Genomic DNA, 21,474 nt, shown 5'->3' with positions numbered 1-21,474 from the left:
ACTACAGACGCATTCCGGGGCCTGGGTAAGATAGTGTTCCCGGTGACCTTTCTCGACCTTGGGGATAGTGAGGGGGACAACTTGGGCCACATCACGTGACCAAGTGGAAAGAGCTGGTTGTCAAGTGTGCATTGTGATGTCACAAATGAGTCCTGACCGATGGATCCTGACCAATGGCACGCTTACAGCGGAGTCAGGGGTTTGACTGATCAATTTTGAAAAATAGTCAGTTCGTAACTGTGAATGCGGACACAAATTTAATACAAACTGCAGTGCAAAGAATAATCAGCCCGTGGTTACCCCACCTGCCACACAATTCAGGAATCTCCTCAGTCTCTCTGTACCGTACCTCACCTGATGTACCAATGCGGGCGTCTCCCCAAAGAGAAATAGTTGTAATTCTGATGGGCATGTTGCACCGAGCAGCTCGATGAATGTTTATCAGATCAGCCGTCGCAACAGAAAACTCCAGGAGAGATGAGATCTTCAAAAGAAAGCTTTGTGAAAAGAAAAGTCAGATTAAGCCGGCCCATCAGAAGTACAATCACTCGGCTTTGATTTTTTTTTGCTGAACTTCTTTCTGTGACCTTCTGATTTACCCCAATGGGAAAAATTAGGGGGGGGAGAAAGCTCACTGTTTAAAATCAGCCGAACAGGCATTGTGGGTAATCCTGCAGGGATATTTTGAGGGTGTGAAATTTAAAGAAATAGGGTAAAAGATGGAACGTCATAAAAAAATGCCAGCTTCTAGCGGCTACTGAGTTTCCTTGTCATGATTCTGCATCCAGTATGCCTTTATGTATGGCTTTAGGCAACAGGGATATTTATAAACTGTATATATGAACTGGATATCTGTTCACCATGCACTGTAATTACACACGCAACTGCCAATATGCTATAAAAATTAATCTGCTTACATGTACGGCCTATGGAAACATACCGTAGCTGTGAAAGCTGTTTTGGAGTTTCCTGACATGGTAAAGCTGGCCAGTGGTCACACACTTCTGTGAGCATCTGTAATGTCCGCTAAAACTTGCTTAACACACCCGCGCCTTGTAAAGTCTGATGTAGGCGGGTTCGTGGGCCAATAAAAATTCCACTGCAGAATGTGACCAGTTCCCTTGCAGAGCGTGGGTCTTTTTGGATGTTTGTAACATCCTTAATCGCAGCACATATGTTTGGGCCACTTGAAAGCATACACTAAAACTGAAATAATAACAAAAACTCCAGAAGACTCCAGAAAACTCAACAGTGCTTACTGTAATAGTGTCCACTAAATGATGTCTTATCTGAAAACCTTAAATAGAGATTGAATATCACATATTCACACTCACATGTCTATACATGCTTGTCTATATGTGCTGAGTCATTTTTGTGGCCTGGGAAAAGGCAAGGCCCAGATCAGGCCGTGCATCTGAATCTGAGCTGTTTTTAAAGTGGCTTTTCAGTCTGGAGAGACGGAGCCATTTCCCATCAGGACAAAAAAAAAAAAAGTCTCTTTTATGTCACTGCTCCGGGTTTCTGACACGGAAGGATGAGAGAGCAATAAAGCCACAAAGATACCGGCGCCAACCCCCACCCCCCCCATACTCCCGCCCCCACCCAGCGGGCAGCCCGTGCGCCAATTCATTCACCCGCCATCACCGGGGCGGGAACGCATGCCCTGCCGGCGCACCCCAAATTCTGTTAGTTACCGCCCCATCTCTCTCCTCCCTCTTACCTCCGGACCCCTATGCGTCCCCGGCCTCTCACCCGCCAGCGTTACCGCCATTTATCCCTCTCGTGGGTCTGTTCCCGAGCCGCAAGTGGGAGGGACGGCGCTTGGCGGTAACGGCGGCAGTGGCGGCGGCGGCGGCGGCTTCGCTGACACAAGCAGCGAGGAGAAGTACACTTCGTCGGGTCCCGTCGGTGATTACCGATGCGTGGGTGGGTGGTCTGGCGGCGGGGGGGGGGGGGGGTTGGCGTGGGTGGCGGGTGGGGGGTGGGGGTCTGGGGGTCGGGGGTCTGGGCTCGCAGCGGTGTGGGGGAGGTGGGGTGGGTTGGGTTATATCTTAATGTGTTTAATCCCCATGCATTTCTGCCTGGTCAACATCTGGCCAGTGGGATGAGATTATCCCCTTCACATTCCATAGAAATTGAGCCGCGCGTCTTCTGGACGTTCGATGGCGGTCCGGGGTTGATTTCCCAACTGAATAATCTCAGGGTTAACCTCCTCCTCCTCCTCCTCTTGTTTCTCCTTCTCTTCCTCCTCCAAAGCGTGTCAGTTGGAGATGTGTGTGCAGGAGGTCAGGGCACTGGGCTGGAGTCTAGGTGAGCTTGCAGGTGAGTGTGGGATCGGGCTGTGGTCTATGTGGGTTTGTGGGTGAGTGCGGAAATAGGTCAGTCAGAGGTTACCTCTGCAGAGGCAGATCCTGCATAAGATTCAAATGCAGCGTGGTGGTTCTCAAACACTTTTTTATCAGTCTTTCTCTCTCTCCCTCCCTCTCCCTCTCCCCCTCTCTCTCTCTTTCTCCCCCCTCTCCCTCCCCCTCACTGCTCCTCTCTCTCTCCCTCTCTCTCCCTCCCCCTCACTACCCCTCTCTCCCTCACATCTCCCCTCTCTCTGTCTCTCTCTCTCTCTCTCCCCCTCACTACCCTTCCCTCTCTCTCTCCCTCCCCCCCTCCTCTCTCTCTCTCTCTCCTGCTTTTTAATGATGTACCTGGAATTTCACAGCCTGGCAGCCTTTCGCCTGCACAGCTGCTGCGACGCACCAGCCGCTGTGACCGCGCCCGGTTTTTTCACCTTCCCGTCGCCGCGGCGACCGGGCACTTCAAAGGAAGAGGAGCCCGCGGGCCGCGCGGGGTCGCGGGGTCACCTGTGCCAGGCGTTCCCACGCGTCACTCGCCTCCTCTTCGCTCGCCACGGGACTCCTGTGAACCAGGCTTTCAGCTGTCCTAACATTTACGCATTAGGTATAAGTGTGACACCACACATTATTAGCACGAGAGCTTATAATTAAAATAAAAAACAATAAATCATAAATAATAATGAGTTATTATTTTAATAACGAAAATTAAAATCTAAAAAGGATACGTGCTATAAATTTGTTAGACGTAAAGCTCAGACGTTCAGTTTATTATTTATTTTTTTATTCTGATTTATGTCCTTTGGCACCAGCCTGTTGTATCTTTCTCAGATTCTGGAGCGCATGATCATAGTGCTTTGGCCCGCACATCACCGATCAGCATCCTGCGTCTTTTCAGCTGAGTCCTGACTTTTCAGGGGGTGCTGGGAGGGAGGTGTTCGGATGGGGGGCGGAGCTTTTTGGCAGGGCCGCTTCGCTGCAGTCCTGTTGCATTTTTTTTTTCTCAGCAGTGTGCCTCTGCAGAGCCTGGAAAACCCAGGTTCAGAACATTAAAAAAAAAAAAAGTCCACCCCAGGATTTTATTCCAACCTCCTGGGATTCTCTAATTAGCATAATTATTCAGCCAGGAGGTAGAACTAGTTAGTGAAGTCGGCTGGAAGAAATGCATGGCGGGACTTTTACTTTCTGAGGCCTGAACTTTTCCTCTGTGCCTCTGTGCTGTTTTTTTTGGTGCAGGAGAGAGAGAGCATGAGGTTACCTGAGGTCAGGGCTGGAGAAGAGTGACAGGTGCGCAGGTGTTTCCCTCTAACTATCCGAGCTTCTGCAGCAGAGGTCAAAGGTCAAAATGGGTACACAAGCGGGCCAGCGGGCCTGTGTGTGTGGGTGTGTGCGTGCGTGTGTGTGTGTGTGTGTGTGTGTGTGTGCATTCATGTGTGTGTGTGTGTGTCTGTGTGTGTTTGTGTGTGTTTATGCGTGAATGTGTGTGTGTGTGTGTGTGTGTGTGTGTGTGTGTGTGTGTGTCTTTGTGTTAAGGCCATAACATAGCTTTGTATGTTACCAGTTACCTCAAACTATGTCTTCGTTTGACCAACAGTTTTCTACGTGGCACTTGACCAACTTCCATCCACTTAAATCTGAGCAAAACTGGCCCAAAAGTTTTAACGAGCCGGAGAAAAGGTGAGCAGGAATCTGGACTGCCGGGGCGTCAGCTGCTGGCTACACCCTGGCAGACCCAGAAAAGAGAAAGAAACAGGCGGTAATGAGACATCCATTATCTCAGAACAGTACAGTATGGTAATTACTGTGCCGGCTTTAAATTATGCACCTATTGTAACCGAGGAGTAATCTTTTAATGAGGGCGTTATGAAGAACACATATTAGGCACTTTATCTACAGCTCTGCTGAATCACTATTAGTCAGAGGTTTTTTTGGTTTTTTTTTGTCACACAGCAAAGACAAAAAAAAAAAAGGCGGTAGCAACAGGGAAAGTCATATGCTCGTACAAATAGAATAAATGCCAAGGCGTTTTATTTCTGTGTTCTTTTTTTTCAGACATTCCTTTAGGATGACTGGCAGTGTGCCACCCGGAGGAGGGGGGGGGGGGGGGGGGGGTTGGGGTCATGGCAGGGGGCAGGACTGGAGGTAACGGGAGGGGGGGGTTCAGAGGGGTGTATAGCTATAACAACAGACATGACACACACAACAACACACAGGCTCTATAAAAAATTAAAAAATTAAAAAATTTCTGGTGAGGCGAAATCACCCACAAGTCTGATATATTGACACTCGCCCATACAGCCATTTAAAATAAGGTCTTGCATTTAGGGAGTGCATGTTGGAGCTGGAGGACACGTATCTATATTTCAATATGCATACATCATGATCACATTTCAGTCTTTCAGACGCTGCCGCACTGCTGAGCTCAGTACAGCGTGTGCTTTCAAAACGGCCCCACCTCCTCGTTCAGACCCCTTCACACCCGACGCGTTTCAACGGTCAAGTGACTTCCAGCTGCCTCGTAAAAATGCTGTTTGAGCAAGAAATCAGGCTTGTCAATACCTCATAGGGAAAAAAACGGCACGGGAAAGATTTCATATACACGGACAGAAAATCTGTATGAGGTACGCAAATATCTGAATCTGACTGTGCTTCGCCTTTCAAGTAAATGCCATTGATTGATGTACGCAAGTACCCATACGTGCTCGATCAGAGTAAAATGCAGTCAGTCAGCAGTGTTGTGTACTAGACAGTCTTGTCTTACTCAATCTGCTATGTTTCAGGTTTCAGGTGTGCCTATGCGGGTGTGGCCAATCAGCTGTGATCGCTGATCGGAAACACCTGGTGGGTGTCCAATAAAAAATCCTGTTCTGCCCCACTCGCCCCTCCCCCCTCCTCTCTCTCTCTCAACCAGGAGGACACTGGATGAACAGTGTCTAACTAACCACCGCTTTTCCCCCTTTTTTCTTTAATCTGCGCTATACTTTAATAAAACCCATTTTGTAATCAATCCCATTTTTGGGGTGTCAAAGGGCAGTGGCAGCGTTTGAGCGGGAAAGAGGGGAGGGTCGATAGAGGCGGAGTCAAAGACGCTCAAAAGGCCAGTTACAACATGGAGGAGAAGAAAACTCTAGCTAAACAAAATGGCACCCCACAAGCGAGGAGTGAGCCAAAATTTAACACAGCCTAGGGGTATAAATTAAACCCGGGGGGGGTCATGTAACACTACTCCATACCCATAAATATCCTGCAAACACAAATGTTACAGAACTAGGGGGGGTGTCCTGGCCTTTTATGAGGAGGAACTGCAACAATTTTCCTCCTCTTGCTTTCAGTTACTGGGCTTCCGTGGTGTTGGAGCTGACTTCATAAACCATGCTTTCCTCGTCTTAACGGTTTCATGCGAACCATAAACCCTCTCTCTGCTCCCCGCCTGTTGTTTTACGGTGCTGTGTCGTGTTTTATGCACCGTGCCGTAACCCCTGGACCAAGGCTCCCCCTAACAAAGACATTTTTACCACAATTGGACTCGCCTGGATAAATAATTTCTTAAAAATGATCTGTGCTCACAGTAACTCTGCTGGCACATATATTACACAACTGGGGTGTTCTAGCCTTTTACAACGGGGGGGGGGGGGGGGGGGGGGGGGGGGGGGGGGAGTGGACACAATGCCCAGAGACAGTGCAGTATGGTCATAAATGAGCAATCACCAGGGGTGCCTAATCTTATCCGAAAAGGGCCGGTGTGGGTGCAGGTTTTTGTTCTTGCCGAGCAGCATGACACCTGATTGTACTTATCAAGGAACTTGATTGAAGACCATGATTGGTTGAATCAGGGTTCGTAATGCTGAGCTGAAACGAACACCTGCACCCACACCTTTTCGGATAAGATTGGAACGCTCGTGTATTAGTGCATTTTAGTTTACATTCTAGTGCACTGGTATCAGAATCCAGTCCTGGAGGGCTGCAGTGCCTGCAGGTTCTTTTTTTGGGTGAGTTTTCCTTTGTTTCATTAAGCTGCTGATTGGACAACCTCTGGGTCATTAAGCTGTTGATTGGCCAACCTCTGGGTCATTATGTTGTTGATTGGCTAAGAAACCCGTACGCCCTGTTTCCAAGGCTTTAATTAGCGGGTTGATTCGAAAGGAAACCACAAAAACCTGCAGACACTGCACCCCACCGCGGTCTGGCACATTATTGTGTGAATTTGCAAAAAAAAAAGAAAAAAAAATGGTGCTATGAGGTTGCCACGGAGGTGTTTTGTTTCAGTATGTGGTCCAGCAACAGTCTACTTTAAAAGAACCTCCATCGTCCATCTGGGGCTACTAAAGTAAGTCAGTGTATTTAGAAAATTAGACGATAATCTGTGATATAACTGTTGTTAAATCAAGGGTCCTTGGTAAGTGAAATGATGCATCAGGAGGTGAGGACTTCTATGGGCTTCTTTACAATGCGTATTACAATCATAAACACTGCATCTGTATATATTTTAATTTTAGCTTTTATTTAAACAGGAAAGCCCACTGATTTGCAGGATCAAGGGAGATCTGGGAAATAAATACAAAAATGATACAACAACAGACGTAAAAAAATACAATAAAAACCAAGAATATCAAAAACAATAACACAGATCCAACATTGCGTCCTTTATCTTTGAGTATTAATTCCTTCAGTGAAATGACAAGTGGATTCTGAAGGTTATTCCAGTCGATGGTGTTTCTCCTGTAAAATTCCAGAGAAATTTAGTCAATATACATCATAAGGACATTTGTTCTGGTTTGTTGTTGTTTGTTTGCTTTGCAATGCTAGAGGATCTGAGAACCAAATCCCCACCAAATTAAATTTTCAAATCTACATTATTATGCTGTAGATTTAAATCTGTTGAAGATTGAAAGTTTCAGGATGTAGGATTTGAATGTTTTTTGGTTCCCCATCTTCCATCTAGATCAGGGGTGTCCATTCTTATCCGAAAAGAGCCGGTGTGGGTGCAGGTTTTTTTGTTTTAGCCCAGCACCAGTACACCTGATTCAGCTAAATAACTAATCATGGCCTTAAATCAAAATCTTGAGCTGTAGAATCAGGTGTCTTAGTCCTGGCTCAAAACAGAAACCAGCACCCATAATGGGAATTTTCAGATTGAACGTTGGACACACCTGGTTTAGACTGAACCTCAGTGAACAGCACTCTTGTCCAAAGCCGTTTTTTTTTTCTTGTAAGTTGCGCTGCTGTGAGCAGCTGCTTTGTCACTGAGCAGCGAGTGACATCATAAGGCATGACATAACCCGTGTGAGGAGGGGGCGTGGCCTGATAACCGTCCGGCACGTTGCCCGTGGCGACCCACACAGGGTGGCCTGTTTTTGTTTTTCACCCGCGAAATCCGCCGCACACCGCCTCAGACCCAGGAAGCCAGGCGGGAGGCGACTTAGCCGTGCGATCGCGGCTTTAATTCGCCAGAACCCTCGGCGCTTGGCAGCAAAACAGGGACCCCCCCCCGCAACACCCCGTGGCTAGCCAAGGTTAGCGACGTATGCCGCGGCCGTAGCGGTTGGTGGTAAAGGGGGGGGAGGGGGGGGGCCGAGTGACGGATAACGGCGGGAAACGGACAGCGTCCTCTCGGCCCTCCTTCTCCGTCACGACTCGGCAGAGCCGTCGGATGCCGCGTCGCGGTCGTCACGGGAACCGCCGCCGCCCGACTGGCTTGGCGCACTTCCTGCGGGGCCCGAATTAACGGTACCAAAACCGCTTCCTGTCGAGCTGATCTCCACTGGCGACGGGCAGATGAACCAGTCTGTCATCGCAGAAAAATAAATAAATAAATAAAATAATAATAAAATAAAATGTGCACTTCTGGGCCTTAGGCTAAAGCAGTCAGGCTGACCCCAGGTCTGTTTTCCTCACGAATCACAACATGGCTGAACTGCCGTCTGTGAGGCAAGTGACGTCCTGTCCGTGTGGCTCGTGGTAGAACTGACATGTTTTTAGGGTCTCACAGTCCTAATGTCTAATACAGTGTGACTCAGTTGCATTATTGATGGGGGGTCTTACTCTGCCTGGCCTCCAACTATATTTTTGTTCCATCTTGCCGCGACATTTTCTGATCGTCGGAGCGACGTCTCCGCGGCACAATTCGCCGTCATCTACGATTACCCCGCCGTCTTTGCCGTCGCCAAGCCGACCAATCAGCAGTCATCCTCAGCCGGCCGTAAAACAGGAAATGGCAGCGGCTTGATTCACAGCCGAATGAACCCGCCAGTCCAGAGGAACAGGACCGCTGGCTTTATCGCTGGCTGATTGAGCAGAGCCCTCGATTGAAGTTTGATTGGTTGATTGGCGCCCCGAGATGGCACATAAAAACACGGCTGAGAAATCTCGAGAGCCAGTTTATTCCTGAGAGGGAAATGATGCTCCGTGTTCCTCCCGGCCCCAAGGCTGGCCAATCACTGTTCAGCATTCCGAAATGCCTACACATCAACCTGAGCCTTTTAGGCCTAAGAGGACTGGAAAGGCAAATAGCTTTGTCGTCGTATGCAAGACTAGGATTGACGGCACTCTAAATTTCGCTCTCATGCCGGTTTACCCAGCAAGAATGCTGCATATGCAGACCCGGGGGCCAGGGTTTCGATGGCCCTAAACAAGATGTAACCTGAGGGGTGGGGGGCAGAAGCAGAATTACAGTCTGGGGGTGGGGGGATTTGTCGGCAATCACGAACTGGAGAACCGGCTCAAGTCGGTAACATCGAAAAACCTATTCCCGCCCTCCTAATACTGCGCAATTAAAATGTCTTTCAAAAAAAAAAAATTAAATTAAAAAACATTTAAAACCAGAGTCGTGTGACCTATCCGCGGTTGTGGCCCCGAACGACCGCATAGACCGTTTATGCCAGCGGCCGGCTCTGAGCACATAACTACAGTGAGATTAATATACCGCTCATAATGCACTGGGGGAGCGAGATGTTTTATCTTCCTGTGTCCCGTTGCGCACTCCCGACCGTGACTTTTCGTTGGGCACGACGCGCGGCGGTGAAACCGCACGTGTTTTCCAGCGGGCGGAAGCGTCGCCCGCTAATCTATTTCGTTTTTTTAAACGGGCTCCATCAGCCGGCTGGAACACAGCAGTTAAGTCCCGCCATCCCGTCCCATGATCCTTGCTGTCACATCATTTCGCACAGTCGATAAACGTTAGCCGTTCCTCGGATCCGGGGAAGGAGCTTGAGCCCGGCGAGTCGACGCAAAAACTGTAATTAAGAGCCCCCGAGCGGCGCTCGCGTCGTCTGTTAAATTAACGCGCGATTCGCCGAAGCCCGTCTGCGCCCGCCGCCGCATTTCACGTTTTGGAAGCGATTCGTCGCGCACGGGTGTGCGCTAACGTGCTAACGGCCCGTCAGCAGCACGCGGCGTCTGGGGCCCTGGGCCTCTCTTTGCCGACAGCTGCAGCACCTCCGCTCCACTGCCACAGACACAGAGTACATCTGTCCCGCGCATGTTTTAAACGTGCGATGGGGAGCCACAGGCACAGAGTACACCTGTCCCGCGTGTTTTAAACGTGCGATGGGGAGCCACAGACGCAGAGTACACCTGTCCCGCGTGTTTTAAACGTGCGATGGGGAGCCACAGACGCAGAGTACACCTGTCCCACGTGTTTTAAAATACGCGTTGGGGATTTACCGTCCCAGGTTCAAAAAGCCACCCGTGGTAATGCACTTCCTTTTTGTCTGTTAGGTAGCACTAAGAACTGATTCAGAACAGGGAATGTAAGTGGCTTCATTTTGCTCTTGACAATGAAGAATTGCAGTTGAAGCTATTCTGGAAGGAAATCCGTGATTTGCCATCTATCTGTGACTGTATGAGAACTGATAGCAGCACAGATTTCTTGCGGCTGAATGATTACTCCGTAAGCCCTGAATTAATGTTCTATCCTGTAAGTGCTAAATGGATTTTTCGCACATTCTTTTCTGTATATTATTGTTATGACTACCGTACTGAAAAAGGTCTGTCCTATCTATCTATCTATCTATCTATCTCTATCTATCTATCTATCTATCTATCTATCTATCTATCTATCTATCTATCTATCTATCTATCTATCTATCTATCTATCTATCTATCTATCTATCTATCTATCTATCTATCTATCTATCTATCTATCAGGAAGATGGTGAGCATTGTTGAGCTGAATGGCCTGTTCTCATCATTATGTAACGTTATGTTATGTATCATCTAACGGAGGTCAGCTGTGTTTTTTTTTTTACTCATTAACGCAAATTCCTGGTTGCTTTACAGACATCATCCCTCGCCTCCACATAAACACAGAAGGCTGTTAATGAACGGTTAATTGACAAAGTCACAGTAAAATATTTACAGATATGTTTTATATGGACTCTAAAAAGGGACTATAAACAAGAAGAAGCGCTTGGGTATCTCAGATACTAAGAGCGAGCTCACTGTGGTGTAGTCCTTTCAGAAGAGCCAGAAAGCAGTCCTTTTAGAGCCAGAGATCTTATGTAAGACCTGTAAAAACTCCTGACAGCGGGATAATTGCTTTCACCCTGCAGCTGATAAGGGTGTAGTTCACGCTCAGGAAACAACAGGCACCTGTTAGCGGAGCTGTGATCTTCCAGCACCTGTAGGCCAGTGCCTTCTGCGAGCGTTCCACAACAGCGTCTGTGAGTACCCTGAAACGCGTCTGTGATTGCCCTCAAAAGCGTCTGTGATTACCCTGAAACGCGTCTGTGATTACCCTGAACCACGTCTGTGATTACCCTGAAACACGTATGTGAGTACCCTGAACCACGTCTGTGATTACCCTCAAACAGGTCTGTGATTACCCTGAAACGCATCTGTGATTACCCTGAACCACGTCTGTGATTACCCTCAAACAGGTCTGTGATTACCCTGAAACGCATCTGCGAGTACCCTGAAACGCGTCTGTGATTACCCTGAAACGCGTCTGTGATTACCCTGAAATGCATCTGTGACTACCCTGAAACGCGTCTGTGATTACCCTGAATTGGGTCTGTGATTACCCTGAAACGCGTCTGTGATTACCCTGAAATGGTCCCTTCACTTCCGTGGGCTGCATCGGGATGGGTGCGAGCCAAATCCCTGTCGGGGGGGGGACCCCAATGAGAAGGCAGGGGTGTGACCCAGTTTCGCCAGCTGTTTGCACCAGCCACCCAAAAAAACGAAAAAACTAAATCCATCTTCTTACATGATGGATTCTTCTAAACGTCTTCAAAACAACCCTGAGTATTTATTTATTACTGTTCTCTACATTTGGAGGTAAATCTTTGAATCAGTAGATCAGTGGTGACAGTCTTCTCATTAAATCAGTAGAATGTTTTTCCCCTGAGGGGAGGGGGGGGTGGGGTGGGGGTGGGGGGGTTTCATTATCAATCTTGAGCTCTGGTTTTTGGTGGGACCGCAACAGCGGGGCCAGCCCTACAAACGTGAATGTCTGTGAGTGACTGAGTGATGAAGTTACACCATTGGTCGGCCGGATCACGTGTGTTAGTTCCAGCCATTTACTAGGTTTTAACCTGGTCTTGTTACATTTCCCTCCATTTTGAAATAAGAGGTGTGGTCAGATCCTCAGATTTGAAACCGTGCCTATAAGCATACATCAGTGGCTGAGCTGAGAGGGATGGGTTCGTACAGTCTGGGACTGTGCACACTAAAACGTCCAGTGTTAATTCAACCCCAGCAGTGTTAATTCAATTCTTAACAGGTAACATTTTGGCCCCGCATTCCAGAGTGGGACCAAAGGTTATCCGTTAAAGAGCTGACCTAACCCTGGGCACTTCACTGTGTAGGTGCGTACGTACCTTACAGGTGCACGATGAAGATGGAAGAGACGATGAAGGTGTCGGTGCCCTCGCCCTGCTGCCAGTCCCAAACCCCGGTGATTTATAGCGCAATCAAAAAGACGACGGTTTCGCCCACACGGGTGTTCATCTTGCATCAGGACCCGGGCAGTTGAAACATCGTCCTTTTGAGGGACGCAGAATAAATTCCGATATGTCCCACCCAAAGTGGCGAGAAAAGCCGCTATAAATGGCCAGAGCTGATTGGCTGACTCAGGAGCAGTAGCCGTGCAGGGAAACGGTTCTCATTATCCCGATATTCCACCCACACCACAGGGCAGTCCAACGGGCCTCGTTAAGCTGAAAAATTCACATTTTACTGGATAAATACGCTTTGTGTTGAATTAATGTCGGATTTTACTTTAAGATTAACTTTTACAGATGGCAAGACATTTTTTGTCTACCCGGGAGATACACACAAGGAGTAATTAAAACCTAGATTTATTTTAATGTATGGGGCGTTATGAATAACCTCTAATTAAGTGCTTAACTTTATAAGGCCTTTATTAAGCATTTATAACTCCTTCACGAGGAAAGCGTTACTACTTTTAAACTGTTCATAAATAATCACAGCGCTTGATAGCTGACTTAAAGCAATGAAGTACGTGTAACTTAAAAAATGCCCCACACATGAATAATATCTCTCCATTTATGTTTTATGTATTGCTACACAAGGTGGAGAAGCAGAACCTGTCATGTGGACTTATTAAGTTGCACTCAGTATAAAGTACGGTCTAAAATGCTCGTTTAATGCCTGTGTGAAATATACTCACCCTTCTGTCTCTCGGTGCCAGTTTTGATTGCATATATGGTATCTGAGATATATGAGATATTCAGAGCTTAGTTGGATGCATTAAAGCTTAGTCAGCATATAATTTCATTCGGATATTATCTATATAGTTTTTGTACCGCACTTATTCTGTTGCCCTGGCTATGTTGTACGGTAAGGCACACATATTGCTCACATTTTAATACATACAAAAATACCCAAAACAAATAACAAATATATTTGTTTTGTATTAAAGACTTTTTCACATCCGCAAATACATTGTGTTCTCTCTCTCTCTCCCTCTCTGTCTCTGATTCTCTCTCTCACAGACACGCACCCACACACATATATATATGAATGCACGCTACTTTTTAAAAATAATATTTCCCAGTCAGCTGCACACAAGTGTGAATATTGATTCCCTTGCAGTAGAAGACGGAGTAAATCTCAGGTGTAATCCAGGGCATTTATAGATCAGCTGATTGGCTATGGGCAGGCGGCGGGGGGAGGGGGGGGGGAATTGATTGATTTGACCTTGTGGGAATACCTATGCGAGGGGGGGTGGGGGGGGACAGCGTTCAGCGGGAGGACGGGATGCTGCAATGCAGCACTGCGATTTCGGGCCCTTTGCTGCTCGGGACGTCCTGCAGGCGATACGTCTTAATCAGAGCCTCCCCTGACCCCCCCTCCTCCCCCCCCCCCCCCCCCCCCCCCCCCCCCCCCCGCTGCCTCGCTTACCAACCGCACATCTCCTGTTTCACACACACACACACACGCACACACTCACACGCATGCACGCACGTACACACACACACACGCACACACTCACACGCATGCACGCACGTACACACACACACACGCACACACATACTCACTCACACGCACGCACACACACACGCATGCACGCACGTACACACACACACACGCACACACACACAGGCACGCACACATACGCACGCGCACACACATGCAGATAAACACACACACACACACAAAGCCTCCTGCTTTTGGGTGATGTCAGCTTCTTGTTTGAATACATTTCTCAGCAGGTCCCACCTGAGCTGTACGTGATGCAGAAGAGCTTTTCCTGGGCTGGCGTCGTGCTGGTTCGGTGCGATCAGCACGGCCCTCAGTCTGATCAATATGTTTACCCTCTGAACACCGGACCGATGAGGGGCCCAGCTGCACAAGCTGCGTCGTGCCAAACCCAATATCCGACCTGGCTTTATTGTAAAAACAGCATTCTGTTCGGCTACGCGTCGACGGCAGGCCGAGTCCTGTGGCCCTCTCTTTATGAGAAAAAGAACGATTCATTAAACGCGTACGCAGTAGCTGCTTAAGAAGTCAACCTCACTGCGAAGACACAAAAACAAGTCCACCGTGAATACGAAAAAAAGCCTGAGTCTTCACAATTCAGGCGGTGAACTTTTCCCACTGTAATCTCTGAGAGTTCTTTTCCCCTGTGAAAACGAGCTGGTCATTACTTTTCCTCGACGGCAACAAAAGAAATCCAGCAGCGGTACGGCACAAAGAGACGCTATGTGCAGTGCGCTGTGTGTTCGACGGCTCATTAAAATGAGCGCCCATCTCCCAAGTGCGGACCTAAAAATAAAACAAACACCCTTAACGGGAGGAGATCTCGGCGCCCACCAGGCAAACCGGAGCAAAATCAGACTGGAGCAGACTTCAATCAGCTATCAGAGCCTGGCCCACGGTGCACTGCAGGGAAAACAGGAAGTAAAATCTAGGGGAATGCAGAAATGACCTCTGTGGTGTCCTGCTCCTCAGCTGAGCACTTGTGACAGTCCTTGCACACGTGTGTGGCAGGCCTCAGATTCTGGTCCACAGGAATTCCCTGGGGGGTTGGGGGGGGGTAATAGATGGAATAATTTATATTCAATGGCACTGTGCCAGCATGTAGCATAGCTTAGCAAGAACCACGCCGTTCAAGGATACGCATTTTACATAAAGAGGAAACTTTATTAATTTTGTACATACATTTCTTCATATAATAATGTTATAATAATACTGTTAAGTCAAAAATAATAATTATTATATTTAGAAAACTAATCCATTAAACTACTCTTTTACTTTTTACTTTGACTTTCTTTAAAAACATAAATTTTTCATTTTTAGCTCTTATATATATATATTTGTCAACAAAATCTATATGTATATATTTGTCAACAAAAATTAAAAAAGGGTCACCAAAAAAATAAAATAAAAATACAAAGTACGTGTAGCTGTGTGTTGTCGGGGTGGAGCCAGAGGGCTTGTGTTCCATCCTGTCTGGAGCAGATGAATGGAATAGGCTGTGTTCAATAGCTTTAGCGGGAAACAGCAGGAGAGAATAGAGCACAGAGAATAGAGAGAGCTTTTCGTGGAAAATTGTTTTGGTCTCATCACCACTCTGAAATTATGAATTTCCACAGAGAGCGAGCAGGGAGGGGGGGGGCAGGGGGGGGTTGGTGGTGGCGGGGGTGGGGGGGGGGGGGTTTGGCGGGGGAGGAGGGGGGGTGGAGGGGGGGGGGGGGGGTTTGGCGGGGGAGGAGGGGGGTGGTGGGGGGGGGGGTGAGAGAGCGCAGCAGACTGAGGAATGAGAGAGAGAGAATTATCAGAAGATGAATTACCCCCAGCGCATAACCGCTTCAGTTGACTGTAAACAATAAGGGTGGACTGTTTTCGCGTCCCGCTTCAATCGTTTCCAACACTTTACTGTTTTTTTTGTAACTTTTTTCTCTTCTTCGCGCGAGGTAGGAAACTTTGTAGTTGGCAGAGGAAAAATCCCGCGTCTCACTCGTTAATCCGCTTGGCAGTCCCGGGGATTTTAGTCCGTGTCCTAAAAGGATGGCGATTCCAGGTTTTTTTTATTTTTATTTTGTTTTGTTTGTTTTTTTTTTGTTTGATATGTAGGAATGGAACATAAGAGAGAGGTATGAAGACCGTGGGCCAATGGGAGAAGAGCTTGGAGGATCGCGGCGAATCGGTGCTTCCGCTGGACGTCGACGCGGTAATTCGAGGGGGGCAGGTCGGGGGGGGGGTATGGGGGGCGGGGTTCACCGGGTTTCGCCTCTGAAGGGGGCTGGCGAAAAAGCCTCTCCGCGCACGTCCGGGGAGGGCTAGGGTCAAGAGGACGCGTCGAAGCTGGGGAGGGGACAAAGAAGAAGAAAAGAAGAAGAAAGGTTTAGTCTTCCTCTGAGAGAAAGAGAAGGAGAGTGAAAGGAGGCATTAGGTTAGTTAATTACTGTGAAGCAGGATTATTAAAGAGGACCGGTGGCAGACCACGTATTCCTGACACCCCCGTCACTGCGAGATCGATGCTTTAGGCAAAAGTCTCTCATGGGGGGGGGGGGGGGGAGGCAGTTTTGACGTGCCCCCCCCCCCCCCCCCCCCTTTTCCGATCACTACCAGGAGATGCATCGGATCTCAAGTAAAACCGTGCCATCCGAACAGTTTGTGCTGTTTGTGATGTCTTAAGACGGTGATCCGGTGTGCCTCTGGCGTATTGGTATTGGTTTTGTCCGCGGTGTGTGTGTGTGTGTGTGGCCATGTGTGTGTACAAGCTTGCACGTAAAAGCGAAATATTCACACGCGTGAGTGTGTGTGTGTGTGTGCACGTGTGTATAACCTTGCATGTAAAAGTAGCTTACGCAGTCTGCGTGTCTGTGTGTGTGTGTGTGTGCGTGCGTGCACGTATGCTGGTGTGTGTGTGTGTGCGTGTGGCCATGTGTGTGTACAAGCTTGCACGTAAAAGCGAAATATTCACATGCGTGTGCGTGTGTGTGTGCACACGTGTGTATAACCTTGCATGTAAAAGTAGCTTACGCAGTCTGCGTGTCTGTGTGTGTGTGTGTGTGTGCGTGCACGTATGCTGGTGTGTGTGTGTGTGTGCACGTGGCCAAGTGTGTGTACAAGCTTGCATGTGAAAGCGAAATATTCACATGCGTGAGCGTGTGTGTGTGTGTGCGCGTGTGTATAACCTTGCTTGTAAAAGTAGCTTACGCAGTCTGCGTGTCTGTGTGTGTGTGTGTGTGTGTGTGTGCGTGCACGTATGCTGGTGTGTGTGTGTGTGTGTGTCCTATACTGTGTGGGAAAGTGCATATGTGAACACATGTCTCTGAATCTGTGTGTGCATTAAAAGCTCAGCAGCAGAATTGAGATGGGGAACTTTAATATCCCAAAGGACAAATTTGCTGCCATTGAGTCATTAAATATTAACACATCCATCCTGCCTGAACCAGATTTAAGGCAAGGGTGGTGAATCGGATGACCTCCAACTCTCCCTTTATAAAGCAAACCTGGCAGCCCAGTTCGCACACAGACCTATACAGGACAGGAACCTTTAACTCTCTTGGGGGAAAAAAAAAAAAAAAAAAAAAGAAAGAAAGGTAATGACCTTCCCGCAATCCCTTCTGCACGGACGGGTCCGGCAAACAAATCAAAGCAAGTTCACAGCACGACCACGTTCATAAAGTATGTGATAATGAAGTCTATGAGCCATGCTAGTGGTCAGCCGCAACGGCGAACAGGAGATCACGCAGATAGCGCGTCTCATTTTACAGCCAGCGGGACGCTCGCGAGCTTGAAAACACGGGGCTCTCCCTCTTAATTACCCGCTAATGCCCGATTCCCTTTCCGTCCGACTGGGTCTGACGCGGTGGCTTTAGAAATATTGCGTGTTTCACAGTAAATACGACTTTGTTTACAGCAAAGACGGCCGGGTGCATTAAATAATTTACGCCATGAAACTTGTTTACAGAGATCCTCTAGCTCATCATTAAGCTGTTTATATGAAATGCGCAAAGCAGAGAAACAAAACGCAACTAAATTAGAGGCCATTGAACTGATAAGCGATCTTCGTTTAAATTGGCACGCCTGTTATTAATCAAGCAAACCGTTTAAAACACCATGAGAGGAATAATCGGTTTGATGGTACAAGCTTTAGCCTCAACTCAACCATTTATCTACATCTGCCTCTGCTATAAATCACATGCTATAAATGCTACATGCTACTAATCCAGAGTGCAGTCATGGTTCTGCTTTCAGGTTGGTCAAATGTACTCATTTGTACAGTGCAGTCCATAAGTATTTGGACAGCGACACAATTTTTTTATTAAAAAATTAAATAGGTCTCGGTGCTCCAGTACATCGGATTTGAAATTAAACAATCAATAAGAGGTCAAAGGTCATTAGAGGGCATTTACATCCGTGTGAATCCGGTGATCCGTGAAGGAACTGCAGCCCTCGTTTTACATAGTTCCCCCCATTTTAGGGGACCATTTCAAATCCAGAGTACTGCAGTACCAAGTCGAAACAACAATAACTGTGTCACTGTCCAAAGACTTGTGGGCTGCACTGTGTGGTTTGTGAGAAAAAACTTTATTTAAAACTGACAGTGCATATCTCAGTTTCCCTGACGTTTCTTTACTTTTGGTTGTCACTATGATGGTCGTAAGAACATGCTAATTGTAGCAAAGTGCTATAATTGAATAAAAGAGCAAACTCGGTAAAAAATGGTCTCCAAGACCCACAAAGCATGCTGCTCAACTCTTTGCCTCTCGAAAAACCCATAAGGCCTGCACACAAAGTCAGTTCCATTACTGAGCACAGAGCATGCACTTTGACTCTTTGACTTTGACATCCCATGGGCTGTGTAGCCTTGGGCAGCAAGAGAAATTGCTCCAGCCAATGAGTGTGCGTGTGTGTGTGTGTGTGTGTGTGTGTGTGTGTGTGTGCGTGTGTGTGCATGTGTGTGTGTACGTGCATGCATGTGTATGCATCCTTGAGAACATTAATCATTCAAAGGACAACTGCACAATCTGTTTTCAACAAATCGGTTGTAAAATATGAATACTATGATATACAATAATTCAAACTGAGTAAATCCCAAGGATAGTTTTTTCTGGTTTACCCAAAGTGTTTTCATTTCCCTGACCCATAAAGGCACTCATTGTGAAATAAGAAGGGAAACCTTGCAGAAAAACAGCGAAAAACACACTAATCCTACGATACAAAAACAACATTATTTATCTCACGCACATCATACGTCTATATTCATTTACAACCCTCCGCAAGTTTCTTGCACATAAATGCACAAGGCAGACCCTTGCAGAGTAAGAGTCTCACAGGATACGTATCGGTCCTGCAGTACATGTCCGTAAGGAGCCGTAATGGCGGACTCTTACCTGTCCCAAAGCTTTACACTTCTGCAGTTCGTAGTGCAGCAACCCGCCGATATCAAAGCTGTAAAGAAAACACAAGACCGTTGAGACACACGCACACACACACACGCACACAATGCGGTAGTTTGTCAATAAAACATTTTTTTTTTTTTTGGGTTAACACTTTTTTTTGACACTTCTCAATTACATTCTGTTACAGTCACAAGGGGGAGGACGTACCGCAAGCACAGTTCATTTTTCATTTCCATTTCACACAGACACACAAAGGGGAAATGTGAGTTCTGAGATTTAAAGCAAGGGTTAAGGCTCACTCGTTGGGATAGTTTATGGACTGTATATAACATACACAGCAGAACGCACAAGCTTATCTTACAGCACAGAGCGCGGGGATACTGTACAGTACAACATATTTTAACAAATGCTCTGTATTCAAAGACACTGAGTTGTCACTAATGCCGCTTTGCTATTTAGCGATAACTAACTGAGAAGTAAGTCAGTCAGAGCAGTAAGTCAGTCAGAGCAGTAAGTCAGTCTATGACCCAGTCAGTGAGGCAGATGTGCTACTATCAACATGACGTCTTGTTCCCGCATCGCGTAAAAGTATGTTTGGGAAGCACCCTGACCCGAGCCTTCAGCCATAAAGACCGACTGAGACGGAGAATCGGGCATCCCGAAATCAATTTAGCCCCCGATTAGCACGTCGGCCGCAGCTTAGCGTGGCTCCTTAGCATCGCTAATTTTCCGCATCGTTTGTTTTCCGTGTCTGTCGATGCGAGACTGTTTAATCACGGCGAGGTGACGCAACCCCCGTCTGAAGAAACACGAAAACACCGCCTCTAATCACAGCAGCCCGACGGGGACGTATTTTCTGAAATCAGAAAGAAAAGAAAAAAACTGAAAACAGAAAGGAAAGGGGGGGGGGGGGGGGTAACAGCGGCGTCGGGTGTTTGTTGTGTGATTCGTGAGGACGGGGTCGTAATCGTAAACACACACATCCTCACACACACAGACACACACCCTCACGCTCACACATGCACACACGTACACATACACCCCCCCCCCCACACACACACATACAGACACACTCCACACACACTCACACACACACACACCCTCACCCTCACACCCCCCCCCCCCACACACACACACACTCACACACACACAGACACACACCCTGGCGCTTTACCCCACCGCACCGCGGGAGTCTGACGCGGCCTCCGTCGCCCGCGGCGCGCTAGCTAACGGTTGTTCAGTCTGGCGCTCCCCACCCCCCCGCCCCCCCCCCCCCCCCCCCGTACCGCAGTCAGAGAGGAGCCTCGTCTGTGATTTCGCCGGTTTCCCTGGGGCGGGGAGGCGTGAGAAAGCAGAGGTGTGACACAGCGGGGGGGCGTGGCCTCCTGCCTTCTGTCTGAGTCAGATCCACTGTCATCAGAGGAGCCGCACGCGTGCAAACACACACACACACGCGCACACACACACACACCCATACACACCCACATTCACACATACACACGCACACACCTCAATGATGACACATGCACACCCATATACACGTACACACACGTTGACGCTCACACATACACACCCATATACACACCCTCATGCTCGAGCACACACCTACATACACACACACCCTGGTGCTCACACACACACACACAAACACATGCACTCACTCACTCACTCACTGACATACACGAACACACATGCAAATGTGCACACACACATTTGTCTCTAAATATTCCTCTGTCTCTAAAGGCTATTTTCATTGGGATCAATGCTCAGTGATTTCACACAGGCCACTCAGCTCTTCCCATGACTACAACATCCATTATTCAGACTATTTGAATAAAAAACTGAGGAAAGACTGGTGTAAACTTGCAGGTAAAGAAACCTTCAAATTCATTCTCTTCAGAGAAAATGACCCTGCAGCACTTTCCCCAGTGAAGAGAGAGAGGGTGGACATCACCGGCTTCTTCTTCTTCTTCTGTGAAAGAGTTCAAGCGGTTTAGCCGGACCCAGTGGCCATTGTTTACTTTCAGGCACCGGTGGAGGCACAGGCCCAGAATAAAGCAGTAGAGTAGTAGAGTACGTTCACTGCTGGAGGAGGCCCAGGTGTGTGAGCTGAGGCTGATTTTACGGCCGGGAGGATCAGCGTATATTGTGTGTGCAAACCGAGAAAAACAAACACAGAGGTGCTCAGCTCCCGGTGAGACGTACCTGTGACTGATACGTATGAGCGGCTGAGGTTAAGTAGGACGTTTGGAGAAGAGGGCGGAACGCAGATAACGTCGAGGGTCATGGCTGAGGGCAGCTCGAGGTGT

The 21,474-nt window shown here is 47.9% G+C and overlaps 1 protein-coding gene across 1 annotated transcript in view; it reads right to left on the bottom strand.

Annotated features, from left to right (window-relative positions):
• Window positions 1-16,022: 16,022 nt before the first annotated feature.
• The window catches only part of LOC118219841 (coiled-coil domain-containing protein 85A-like), a 28,748-nt gene continuing 23,296 nt past the window's right edge, over window positions 16,023-21,474 (bottom strand). The window contains exons 3-4 of the mRNA XM_035403299.1: window positions 19,157-19,214; window positions 16,023-16,115 (exon numbers count right to left, since the gene is read on the bottom strand). Coding sequence (XP_035259190.1) covers window positions 16,097-16,115; window positions 19,157-19,214 — 77 coding nt within the window. The 3' untranslated portion in view covers window positions 16,023-16,096. The remainder of the gene's footprint in view (window positions 16,116-19,156; window positions 19,215-21,474) is intronic.

The sequence above is a fragment of the Anguilla anguilla genome, chromosome 2, assembly GCF_013347855.1.
Source record: "Anguilla anguilla isolate fAngAng1 chromosome 2, fAngAng1.pri, whole genome shotgun sequence".
In the NCBI taxonomy this organism is placed as follows: Eukaryota; Metazoa; Chordata; class Actinopteri; order Anguilliformes; family Anguillidae; genus Anguilla; species Anguilla anguilla.
Note: the sequence above shows the minus strand (reverse complement) of the source record. Positions and strands in the feature narration are given on the sequence as shown.